Consider the following 11,715-nt stretch of genomic DNA (forward strand, 5'->3'; position numbering starts at 1 on the left):
GAATCTGAACCAAGTCCAGTGAGGCGACTCATCTGTTGTCTGTATGACAAGCAGGTCAAAGGTTATAGAAGTTCCAGGATGAAATGAACAAGGGGGGGGGGGGGGGGGGGGCAGTTGAAAGTGGCGAGGGGGCACACCTGTATAGTAAAACATTAAAAAACGTAAAACGTTCGACTCCCGATCCCGATGGCCCTCACTGCATATCACCCTCCCATCTCTCTCCCCATTTCCTGTCAGTCTACTGTCTAACCCTCTATAAAAATATAAAATACAGGCGAAAGCCACAAACATAAAATATATATATATATATGTTAACAAATATCAATAACATTTTAAGTAACCAAACCAAAATAAACCCAACTTAAAATTGAATGAAAACAATGGAAATAGAAGAAAAATAAATCAATAAATCAAAACCAGAAAGATAGAGGTAAAGTGTGGTTGCTGATGTATGATGAATCTCCGAGGGCCCTAGCACTACACAAAATCAAAAGGCTCCATCTTTGCGTGCGTGCCTGTAAATTCATGTGCGCGTAACACAATCAAGTACAACCGTTTTTGCGTTCACGCGCCCAATGCAGTTTCTTTGTCTCCTCCCTCCCACTGAGTGGTTTAGAAACTGTTGGATGACCAAAAACACTAGCTGGGGTTCCTGTGTTGCGTTACATTGAAATCGGTGACCTATGAATACGGTTTAGACGGAAGCAACAACTGTACCCATTTGAAATAGGGCCCTGCAGGCTGCAGGCCCTGGGGAGTAAACTCTAGTCAATTCCATTGCTAATCCGGGCCTGATGGTTCCATTGCTAATCCGGGCCTGATGGTTCCATTGCTAATCCAGGCCTGATGGTTCCATTGCTAATCCGGGCCTGATGGTTCCATTGCTAATCCGGGCCTGATGATGATGAATTGACCCACATGACGTCATGGAAACTTTACACAATGTTTTCACTAGAATAAAGTCAGGTATAGTCTCGTTGCCTGGAAATCACCTTTTTTTGAGGGGTGCTAGTCCCTCCTATGCCCAATTTTGTGCGTTTGTGTGAATCATAACAATAATTTGGCTTAGCACGAATTGAGATGATTTGATTGGCTGAGTAAAGTATGTAACGTATTGAGGGTATAAAGTTTTTATTAAAAAGTGAGGGCAGAAAAGTGAAGACGCAAATTGCGATTAGCCGGAATGAGATGATGAGTGCCCCTCACTTCACAAGGGTGTGATTTTTACCTTTCTATATTATGCAAATGAACTAGTATTGGCCAAGCATTCATGGCGTTTGACCTAATTCATCCGTGCGCTTCTCATTATCACATTGTAATACATATCTTCACTGTTATTTTGTACAGAATAAACCTGGCAATATATTAAGCTTAGTTCCCCATCCCATGCTCCAAGAGAGATCTGAAACATGGGATATTCGTTTTATTTGGAATCAAAGGTAATAATTAACAGTTAATTAATGTATTGTTCAATACAGATCAATAAAAACATAGTGTGCAAGCTGTCTATGTCATAGACATCATAACCAAGTTAATAAAAGGTAATAAACTTGTTCAGTTTCGTACATACATAATCAATCATCATACTAAAATAAAGAAACCTATAGAATAATATTTAACTTTAACAGTGAATAATTATAAAGAATACATTTTAGAATTTAGGAGAGGGAATGCCATGTCTGTGTGCTGAGAAATGGAATGATTTCGGACTACCTTTTTTTCAGTGCTGGAATATCTCCAAAACACAACAGAAATCAGAATATGCTCAACCTCCAAGTATTTAGCAGTGACGTTTATATTCGTAGAAGAAAGTGGTTTCTGTTACAATTTGTCATGAAAGCTTTTGGATATTAGAGGTCAAACTAGATCTCTTTGAATCGGTTAAGTGTGCACTCATTTCACAAGGTCCTTCATAATCCTTATGGCGGAGCCTCTGTAGCCTCCGCCGAAGTGATTCCAGTGATTCAGATAGTGGAAGAGCTGGTAGAGCTGATTTCTCTGCGCAAATCCCGGCGCCTTGGGAATCTTGTCGTGGTAGGCAGAGTAAAAGGAGCTGTTGAAACCGCCGAACATCCCCGCGATGGCAAGCTCGTACTCTGAATGGCCATAGAATGAAGCCGGGTCAAAGATGACGGGGCCCTCGGAGCATTCTGCCACGTTGCCTCCCCACAGGTCTCCGTGAAGCAGGGCAGGAACCACCTCCACATCCGCAAACATCTGAGGGATCTTGGGCTGTAAACAGCAGGTCAAGGACAAGAGACAGGAGAGTATATGAAGAGAAACGTTTATCTGTCCATTACTGATAAGATGTACTTTACACTTACAGCAGTCGTTCCCAAAGATTTTAGCTCCACAACTGGTGAAAATATCAGATCTTGTATAGAGGTGCTTGGTTCTTAACTTGATACTACCGTGGATCAAACCAGCACCATTCACCACCTAATCAAAACAAAGAATTCAGCTGCTCTGTTTTCCCAGAGCGCTAGCAAACTCGGTGGCTAGGCTAGCTAGTTTCTTGGGACATTTGTGGTCGTAGTGACTACATCTGTCATTAAAAATATATATCTTTTCAGCGATTTTCTTAGTTTTAAGTTTTTAACTGTTGTAGAATTGCAATATTACACTTGAGGGTGTGGTTTAAAGTGATTATTGCCACTTCAGTGATGCTTGCGGAACTCGACTTCGTCTCGTTCCTTACCGTGGCAATAATCACGTTAAACTTGTGTAATATTGCTTAAATCACAGATGCTTTCCCGGTTTTAATGGTAGGTTTACACTCTGATATTGCTACTTAAGACTTATACATGATTCAAAATGTTCTGACTGAGGGAGGGGGTTACCTGGAGCAGAGTCCATAACTCCCGGGCTTCTCTGTCCCCATAAGACTTCTCCACTAGATTAAGCTGATGCTCCAGTCTATTTCTGGAGTAAAATGTCACCCAGTCATCCTGCCACTCATTTTCCTGGGAAGATATGAAAAGCATACAAAATGTAATCACTTAGTTAAAACCCTAGCGTCGCTATTGTATTCAGGGCATGTAATAACAGGCAAACATTCTGTAAAAATAGTACGACTTTGGACTTCTCTCAGCTACTCAAAGAGGGCGGTCGCTTTTTCGATGATGCTCTGAGAAGTATATAGCAGCGCCGAAATATGGCTGCAGCTGGTGTAAACTCTGATTGTTGTAATTGCAATAAGTGTCTGCACAACCAAATTTCACCCATGTTACTTGTAATGTGTTGTGACAATAAAGTCTGAACTGAACTGAACTGAACTGATTATTAGAAGACCAGCAATATTCCACTTGAGCAATCAATTTAAAATCATCAGAGAATCAGAGTTAATTTCATCACATGTTTACAGGTCTAAAGAAGAGGGTGAACTTCGTTTTAGTGCAAGCTCCATTATTCGTTGTCAAGAGACAAACAAACCAGTATTAATAGACATGATCTGTGCACAGACCTTTCAGTGATACCATGATTTACCTGTGGTATTGATCCACAGCATGTAGGTACATGGAAGCCATAATTTTCAATGGTGGCCACCTCAGACTGCCCAGGTCCTTTTCCTGCGTGCATATTAAGCATAAATTAAGCATGAACTCAGCTGCCCGCCTGCTCACCAGTGCCCACTCCCCAGACCACATTACACCAGTCCTCTTCCGTGACCTCGACGGGATACCCATCAAACAATCCACTACAAAACACTGCTCCATACCTCTCTGACTTCCTACTTCCTCATGTCCACTCTGGTCCAGTCCTAGCCCTCCAAGCAGAACCCAATGCTACTGAAGTTTCTGACATTTGTTAGACCCAGTGCATTGGGTCCTGTTGCATCAGTACCATGCCACCTGGTACGCGGACATACATAAAACATAAACAACATGGATAACGCCTATCTGCGCTCTTTGACGACATTTTTTCGTGTGAGGGTTTCTGAATATGTGAAGTATAAGTACCCATACATGCCGCTGCGAATATCTCCTGTGGCGCGGAAGCCGTTAAGTATTTTTAATCTTTGTTTGACCGATTTGGTCGCTTTGATTCTTCTCTTCCTTCCTTGTTTATTGACAACTCATTGTACCGCCTATCTGGCTAGCTAGTGGCGCTATAGCTATGACACAGCAGATCAGAGGCAGGGACGTAGCCGGCACAAGACAACCGCACACCAGGAGGCGGTACAATAAACGGTAAACAAACAAGAAGAAATAAAGCGACCAAATCGGTCAAACAAAGATTAAAAATACTTAACGGCTTCCGCGCCACAGGAGATATTCGCAGCGGAATGTATAGGTACTTAAAGTTCCCGAATTCAGAATAACGCAAACAAAAAAAGGCCGTCAAACGCCGCAGATTCGTTCTTAGAGAGAATGTTTATGTCCGCGTTTCAGAATTCCCATACGGAAATATAGTCATGAACAGGGACCCTACATAAAACTCATCAAAATTTCAGAAAAGCTTTATGTAGGGTTCCGAAAGGGGCTAGTCCAGTCCAGTGATGCCGCTAACCTCCTGGTGGAACTTTCTCATTTCGATTTTTAGTACTACCGGTATATAAATCTGAGGCGTTATTATTATTTTGCATAATATGTATTTATATATTATACTTAAAGGAGACATAGACTAACCACGATAACATGTACAGTAAGGTATCCGGCAAAAATCTCTTACATTTTACAATTACCTACAGTGGCTGGTATTGAGTGAGTTATTATTGATACGAGTTGAATTACCTACGGTCTGTTGCTCTTCAATTAGTTTGTCAATCTGTCTCTTGTTGTGAAGATGTAGATTTGCCATCTGCTCTCCAAGTACCTTTGAATACCTGTATTTGAGGAAGTGTTTGAAGATGGTAAACAATCATCAAATATATTCACCTCAGTACTCCCAACAATCCACCCCACGTGACGCTACAAGTTAACTTAACGTAAGAATATACAATTTTACAAACTGTACATACAGAAGTAGACACATATTAAGCTCTGATGTTAATACTGTATGAGGACATAGTAAATGTACGCAACAGTGTAGGAGAAATAGTGAGTACCTGCATCCTGTGTACGGTAATGTCAGATTAATAACAAATGTCAATATATACAGTATTATACCAATAATAGTATGAAAGAGATCTTACTTGGTCAGGCCTTTCATGTCCACATGTTCCATCACAAACACAGAGCCTCCTGTGTCAAGCTCAATGACCTTCACAGGCTTAGGAACCTTTATGGTTTCTGTCTTTATGATGGCCTCCAAGCTGGCCATTTCCCCATCAAACATCTCCTTGGCCTGAATACGGTCAAAGAAAACGGTAACATTTGAGATTCAGTAACATGCCTGAAGTAACATGATACACGTCACCTGTTGTATGGTTAACAATTAAGATATATGTGTGTGTGTGTGTGTGTGTGTGTGTGTGTGTGTGTGTGTGTGTGTGCACTTAGCTTACGCATGTCTCATGATAAATGCTTTTATGTGATGTATTCCCATGCTTTTGTTCTTGCTTAAATGTAAGTCGCTCTGGATTAAGAGCGTCTGCTAAATGCCTAAATTGTAAATTGTAAATTGCACGTGTGTGTGGTTGCACCATTAAAAGATTAGTGTCGGCTCTCAACATTTAGATTTTCCATATCCATGAATACTGTATTATTATATAATACGTGTAACTGTAATTCCATCGAGCCAACTCATTTAAATGGTAACAGGATAGGTGTGCAACAAGCAAGAGTGGGCATCTCCATGTTAAATTGGCTATTCTTTCCAAAATATTAGAAAATACAATATTTACATCGATGTGCCCATGCACCTATCCTGTGTGTCCATTTAGGTGTGATGAGAATCATGAGGGGGAGTCCAGGGGGACACTAAAGTAAATTGCAAACGAACTGATATTAAATCAGAAGACATAAACAGCTAAATTAACCTGACTCTTGTGGTTTATCTTCACAAACACAGTCCCATTGTCAGTGTTATAGCTGTGCCCTTCGCTGATGCATCCACTCCCAGAATATCCAGTTGCCTTCAGCGTGGAGGTGCCCAGCTCCTTCTTGATCTTAGCTTCCATGGTCCATATGGTGTGATACAAGTTCTCGAGGAACCGGTGTAGAATGTTCACGACACTGTACTCCTACTGTTGACAGTAGGACTCTCGAGGCGAGTTAATAGGTTGACATGAGGATGGGAGTATAGCTGCTTGTTATTGTAATGTTGCGACTTGTGTTTTGGTACCGGGGTTATGTGCTTGGTTATGTGTGTGAGTGTGTCATCAAGGTATTAACCAATCAACAATCCGCAACTGGATGATTGGTTTATTTTTGTCCTATCACAGTTCCGGTGTACTGTCACATGAGCGTCCGTTTCTATGGTACCAGACAGGCTGTCTGGCTAGTGGTCTTTGCTAGCTCATCGCTGTGATGTGTGATCTACTCCTGTTTGATAATAGCACATGTTTTGTTTTGGAAAAGCAATGAAATGTGTCTGTTGCTTGGAGCGACTGGTGTTGGGAAAACTCTATTGTTGAAGCGTCTACATAATATCCTTTGTGTCGGTGGTCTACACAGATTGTAGTGTGTAATACGTCATGTGTATACAGTATACTGTATGATCTGCCATTCTAGGGCCAGTATTGATTTACTACATTATTTCTGGTTACACGGTTATTGACTGCACGTGTGTGTACGAGAGTTTACATCTTTAGGCTACACACCTTAGGTTTTTGTACATAAATGCGACAACGACAACACAGGGTAATATAACTGGAGGTGGGTGTAGGGTTGGGGGAGTACAACCCTAAACTGAAATTGTGTATGAAGATAAGTAAGTATATAAACATTCTTCTTTAACACGGGTCGTGTGTACAGCTCACAGGTGATGGGTCAGCTGATCTGGGAGAACCGCCTGTTACTCTGCCTACAGTGAGTAATAAAGAGAAGTGGTGTTGAGAGAGAGAGAGAGAGGTGTGAATGGAATCATCGTGCGTGCGCATATATGGCATGCACATCTCTCTCATGTTTAGGTCATTGTACACGGATATCCGTGGATAATTGGATATACACGGCTTGGCAAGCTCCAAGTGTTGCGTCCACATGCAGCGCGTTGTAAGCTTGCAGATCGTCGGTGCCCCCCCACTCACCATGAATCCAAGCAGAGGTCCTCCGTGTTGCAGGCAGCGAAAGATCTTAATTTAGGCCAGGCCTGGATTAGGCTGGATTTCTCTTAACTTCCTTAGTGTAAATGAAAGCAAAACGGAAGTCATAGTGTCGGGCCTATAGTAGCCATGGTTCATGACTAACCATCATGGCAGTCATGTTTCAGGGCTAGGCCTATAGTGGCCCTGGTGTTGTACCCACCAACCTTGGTCCCCTGCAGCCATAATGCCAAACCCCTTGTCTCCAACCTTGGAGTCAAATTTGACAATGCACTCAAACTAGACAAACAGGTATAAACGCTGTGGTCAGTTTCAGCTTTTATCACCTGAGGCTGCTTGCCAAAATCAAGTCTGAGCATTCTTTGAACGATTTTGAACATGTTATTCATGCTTTTTTTTTACACTCAAAAGTTTGGACTACTGCAATGCTTGTGGATTTTACAATGTTATAGTTTGTCTTTAAATCACTGAATGGTCTGGCACCACATAGTACCTCTCTGATCTTATAAAGGTTTATACTCCCTCAAGGCCATTGTGGTCTGCAGGCCAGTTGAATCTCAAGGTCACAAAAAAGGCGCCTTTTCTGTCGTAGCCCCCTAACTGTGGAATGAGCTCCCTTCCCATGTGAAACTGGCCCCCACCATCAAGACTTTAAAATCTCATCTTAAGACCCACCAGTACACCTTGGCTTTTTTTTTTTTTAAGATATTTTAGTTTTGCGGCTTACGCCTTTTATTGATTTTTGAAGGGACAGACAGTAGGCTGACAGGAAACGGGAGAGAGATGGGGGGATGACATGCAGTAAAGGCCGTGTCGGGTCCGGGAGTCGAACCCGCGGCACACTGCGACTGGATTACCAGTCCGGTGCCCAGACCGTTACGCTACGGCCTGGGCCTACACCTTGGCTTTTAATTCTGTTTGAGTTTCTGTGTTTATGTTTGGCTTTGTTGTTATGTGTTCTTTTTACTGTGTGGTTTAGCTGGTGTCTCTATGTTTTAGCTTTACAGTGTATTTAGCTTTGAACTTTCTGTACAGCACTTTGTAAACCCTGAGTTGTGAAATGTGCTCTATATATATATAAAAATGGGTGGATTGTCATATGGCGCTGTATTTTATTTTTTCTTCTAACATAGGTGGGCACCAACCTAACGGATAATATCTCTCTTCTAACATAGGTGGGCACCAACCTAACGGATAATATCTCTCTTCTAAAATAGGTGGGCACCAACCTAACAGACGTGACACTGAAGAAGAAGAGGGTGACTGTCAGGGAGCTAGGAGGCTGTATGGGCCCCATCTGGCCGAGTTACTTCAACGACTGCTCCTGTGTCATTGTACGTTCTTCTTATAGCATACGTTTTTCTTTCAGAATCACTTCTGAATTAACACTAAGCCACACTAGAGAGATGTGCCAATACAATTTCTTCCTTCCAGAAACCAATCCGATACCACTGTGTCATTTAACCCATTCTGACCGGGCACCCATTTTGGTGTCAGCATCATGTTATGCTTTAGCTATTTAAAAATAGCAGATCTACAAGCTCATATCGCGCCACCGAGTGGCGCGATACGAGCTTGTAGGTCAGCTATTTTTGAAAAATCGAAGAGCGACTGACATTTTTAGAATCTGATCTCAGGTCAGAATGGGTTCATCAGACCAGTGTGTGTCCGGCGGAAACCTCGTATGAATCTGATCTCAGGTCAGAATGGGTCAAACAAATCTAGGACAAACAATGGCTCTCAAAGTGGGGCCCAGGGGCCAACTAGGTTCCTTGAAGGGGCTCCAAATGGACCCTTACAGGTCTGTAACTCTGAGTGTGAACCCTTAATGCTTCCACTCTCAGAGTTATGGGGGTCCTTGAAGGGGCTCCAAATGGACCCTTACAGGTCTGTAACTCTGAGTGTGAACCCTTAATGCTTCCACTCTCAGAGTTATGGGGGTCCTTGAAATTAAAAGGTTTGAGAGCCACTGATCTAGGAATAAATCACAATTCCATTAATAATTTGTTAGAGTGCAGCTACAAGTTGGTAAAAATAAATTAAAAATATTATTTAAATTAATTAGTAAAGGTCCCTGCACAGTACTGCGTTTTTCGGATTTCTAGCTGAGTTTTTCCGAAAAACGTGTCCAGTGTCCAGCACTAAGTGTATAAAACAGTCTTGCAACATCATTTGAAGCATTCAAAATATGACTGTAATTAAATGTATCATGTGATAAATGATGTGGTATCGGACTGGCATACTCGCCGTTTCTGTATTATTTTAGGCTAACTCTAAAATACACAATAACATCAACATGTGAACTGAAAGCCTGTTTAAGTTTTCAGTGCTGACATGATGCTTGACTGATTGACCGATACATTTATGTACTGTATGTTTTTACATAGTTCATGGTGGACTCAGCCAACATATCACAGGTATCTTCCTCCTGCATCCAGCTGCTGTCTGTTCTCGCCGCCAAGCCTCTGCAGACTGCCTCCGTTCTAGTTATATTCAACAAAAGGTGAATCTGCCATAATACATAACATTGACATAACACTGACATTTAATGCACTCTGTATACCGTAATTTCCGGACTATAAGCCGCGGCTTTTTACCCATGATTTGAACCCTGCGGCTTATACAACGGTGCGGCTAATCTATGGATTTTTACAGCTAACGCAGAGCCATCTCAGGCGCTGAGCTAACGTAGCTGCGGCTTATAGTCCGGTGCGGCTTATAGTCCGGTGCGGCTTGTATATGGGATTTTCCCTAAATTTGGCTGGTGCGGCTTATATTCAGGTGCGGTTTATAGTCCGGAAATTACGGTACTTACTTAGATCTCAGAGACAGGAAATAAAATAATATATAGCAGTGGTTCTCAAACCTTTTAATTTCAAGGATCAGAACCCCCATAACCCTGAGAGGGTAACAAATTGGTTCCATTTGTACACTCTCAGAGTCCATTTAGAACCCTGAGGGTCCCTGGACCCCACTCTTCAGGCTCTCAGAGAGAACAGTGCTGTCATTCTCAGCTGGAAACACCCTTTTCTTTTCTTCCCACCTTTTCCCAGGGATCTGCCTTGCACAATGAGTTTGGTAGAGCTGAAGTCATTGTTCAGAATGGACGACATTGTTGCATCCGCTACGCAGCCAATCACAACGCTGGAACTCAGTGCCCGTTCTGGTCAGGGACTTCAGGAGGTCCTGGCCTGGCTTGATGCAGCCGTGACCAAGTGAACTGGTCAGGGACTTCAGGAGGTGCTGGCCTGGCTTGATGCAGTCGTGACCAAGTGACTTCAGGAGGTACTGGCCTGGCTTGATGCAGCCATGACCAAGTGAACTGGTCAGGGACTTCAGGAGGTACTGGCCTGGCTCGATGCAGCCGTGACCAAGTGAACTTGCACGCCATCCTCCTCCTCTTGCAAACAACGCATGACACCACCGTCCGTCACAACTTCAAGACTTTGAGTGATGTACTGTACAAACCGAGTTGGCAGGAGATGTCATCGTAATATAAATAAAAGAGTATTTTCACACAATTTTCTATTATACATGCTTTATATGTTTGTATAAGAGCTCTGGTAGAGAAGAAAGAAAGAAAACGTAATGGACTTGAAAGTAAATAAATTAATAATCTTGTGTGGCACAACATTTATTTGGAACTGTTGAAGATGATGAAGTCATGAATCAATGTGTTGTAACTTATTATCATAGGAAACTGGAATGACGATATTACCGGCCATTGTAATAATCGACTATCTGCATTCCCAGTAAATGTTCAGTTTTAAAGAAGTGAGCGTTATTAAAGCTTTGACATTGAATCCCAGTACTGCAAAGCAAATTTTAAGACATCTTGAACTTGTATAAGTAGTACAATCCTACTGACCATTTATTAACAGAAACTAGCAATGTTGAATTACTAGTTCCCTGTTTAGCTCTCACTAGGTTTATTGTAGTTTTTTATTTTATTATTTTTTGTTACCAGCTGAATATAAACCAATACTATTTCAAAGACAGTCAGTTTGACGGTCAGTTTGAAATAAAAAATAATAATTGTTGGCTAATCAAATTATAGTTTCATTTATGTTAAAGACTGTCCTTAAATAAACACTACAAAGTCATGTGAAAATGTGCACTGTACCTTTGTATTTCAATATCGCTTGTCACAACTTGGTCATTGGAATAGTAACAAGTCAAGATTATAATAGGATTAAAAGATCACAGTTGCTTATAAGATTCAATAACGGTATGTTTGATTTGCAGGAATATAGTAGTAGCAATAGTTTTATAACCTATATTAAAATTGCTCCTACAACAGTAGTCATTTGCACAAATTACAAGTTTATAAATAGCTAGATGTAAAAAAATAGAAATCTGAGTGAAATTTAAGTATTGGAAAAGTGTTAGTATCTCACGGTATAATGGAGCGATCATCTACCAATATGCTAACACGTTTAACCCATTCTGACCTGAGATCAGATTCATACGAGGTTTCCGCCGGACACACACTGGTCTGATGAACCCATTCTGACCTGAGATCAGATTCTAAAAATGTCAGTCGCTCTTCGATATTTCAAAAATAGCAGACC

At 41.6% G+C, this 11,715-nt stretch overlaps 2 protein-coding genes across 3 annotated transcripts; one reads left to right on the forward strand and one right to left on the reverse strand.

Annotated features, from left to right (window-relative positions):
* Window positions 1-986: 986 nt before the first annotated feature.
* On the reverse strand, window positions 987-6,214 carry fn3krp (fructosamine 3 kinase related protein). The gene is made up of 6 exons (XM_083779904.1): window positions 5,921-6,214; window positions 5,135-5,286; window positions 4,734-4,825; window positions 3,487-3,569; window positions 2,841-2,963; window positions 987-2,232 (listed from the first exon to the last, which is right to left on the reverse strand). The coding sequence occupies exons 1-6, from the start codon at window positions 6,059-6,061 to the stop codon at window positions 1,894-1,896; spliced, it is 930 nt and encodes a 309-aa protein (XP_083636030.1). The 5' UTR covers window positions 6,062-6,214; the 3' UTR covers window positions 987-1,893.
* Window positions 6,215-6,386: 172 nt separating this feature from the next.
* Window positions 6,387-11,160, forward strand: arl16 (ADP-ribosylation factor-like 16; the record flags this gene model as incomplete). 2 transcript variants are annotated; one of them, XM_083779689.1, is made up of 6 exons in its annotated part: window positions 6,387-6,538; window positions 6,865-6,911; window positions 8,362-8,478; window positions 9,532-9,647; window positions 10,198-10,327; window positions 10,487-11,160. In XM_083779689.1, 6 exons carry the CDS (start codon window positions 6,469-6,471, stop codon window positions 10,520-10,522), a joined length of 516 nt encoding a protein of 171 aa, XP_083635815.1. In that variant the 3' UTR covers window positions 10,523-11,160. The 2 variants fall into 2 exon arrangements, with proteins under 2 accessions (XP_083635815.1, XP_083635816.1); XM_083779690.1 differs by lacking the exon at window positions 10,487-11,160 and having other exon boundaries at window positions 6,469-6,538; window positions 10,198-10,474.
* Between the last annotated feature and the right edge of the window lie 555 nt (window positions 11,161-11,715).

The sequence above is a fragment of the Protomyctophum parallelum genome (assembly GCF_964188405.1).
Source record: "Protomyctophum parallelum genome assembly, chromosome: 13".
In the NCBI taxonomy this organism is placed as follows: domain Eukaryota; kingdom Metazoa; phylum Chordata; class Actinopteri; order Myctophiformes; family Myctophidae; genus Protomyctophum; species Protomyctophum parallelum.

Excerpts from the sequence above, each read along its gene's own strand:
- fn3krp (XM_083779904.1), bottom strand. The coding sequence starts at position 6,061 with ATGGAAGCTAAGATCAAGAAGGAGCTGGGCACCTCCACGCTGAAGGCA. Across the intron at positions 3,570-4,733 it reads TGAAGAGCAACAGACCGTAG|GAAAAGGACCTGGGCAGTCT; the intron begins GTAATTCAACTC and ends ATATGCACGCAG. Across the intron at positions 2,233-2,840 it reads AGTTATGGACTCTGCTCCAG|CCCAAGATCCCTCAGATGTT; the intron begins GTAACCCCCTCC and ends TGCTGTTTACAG.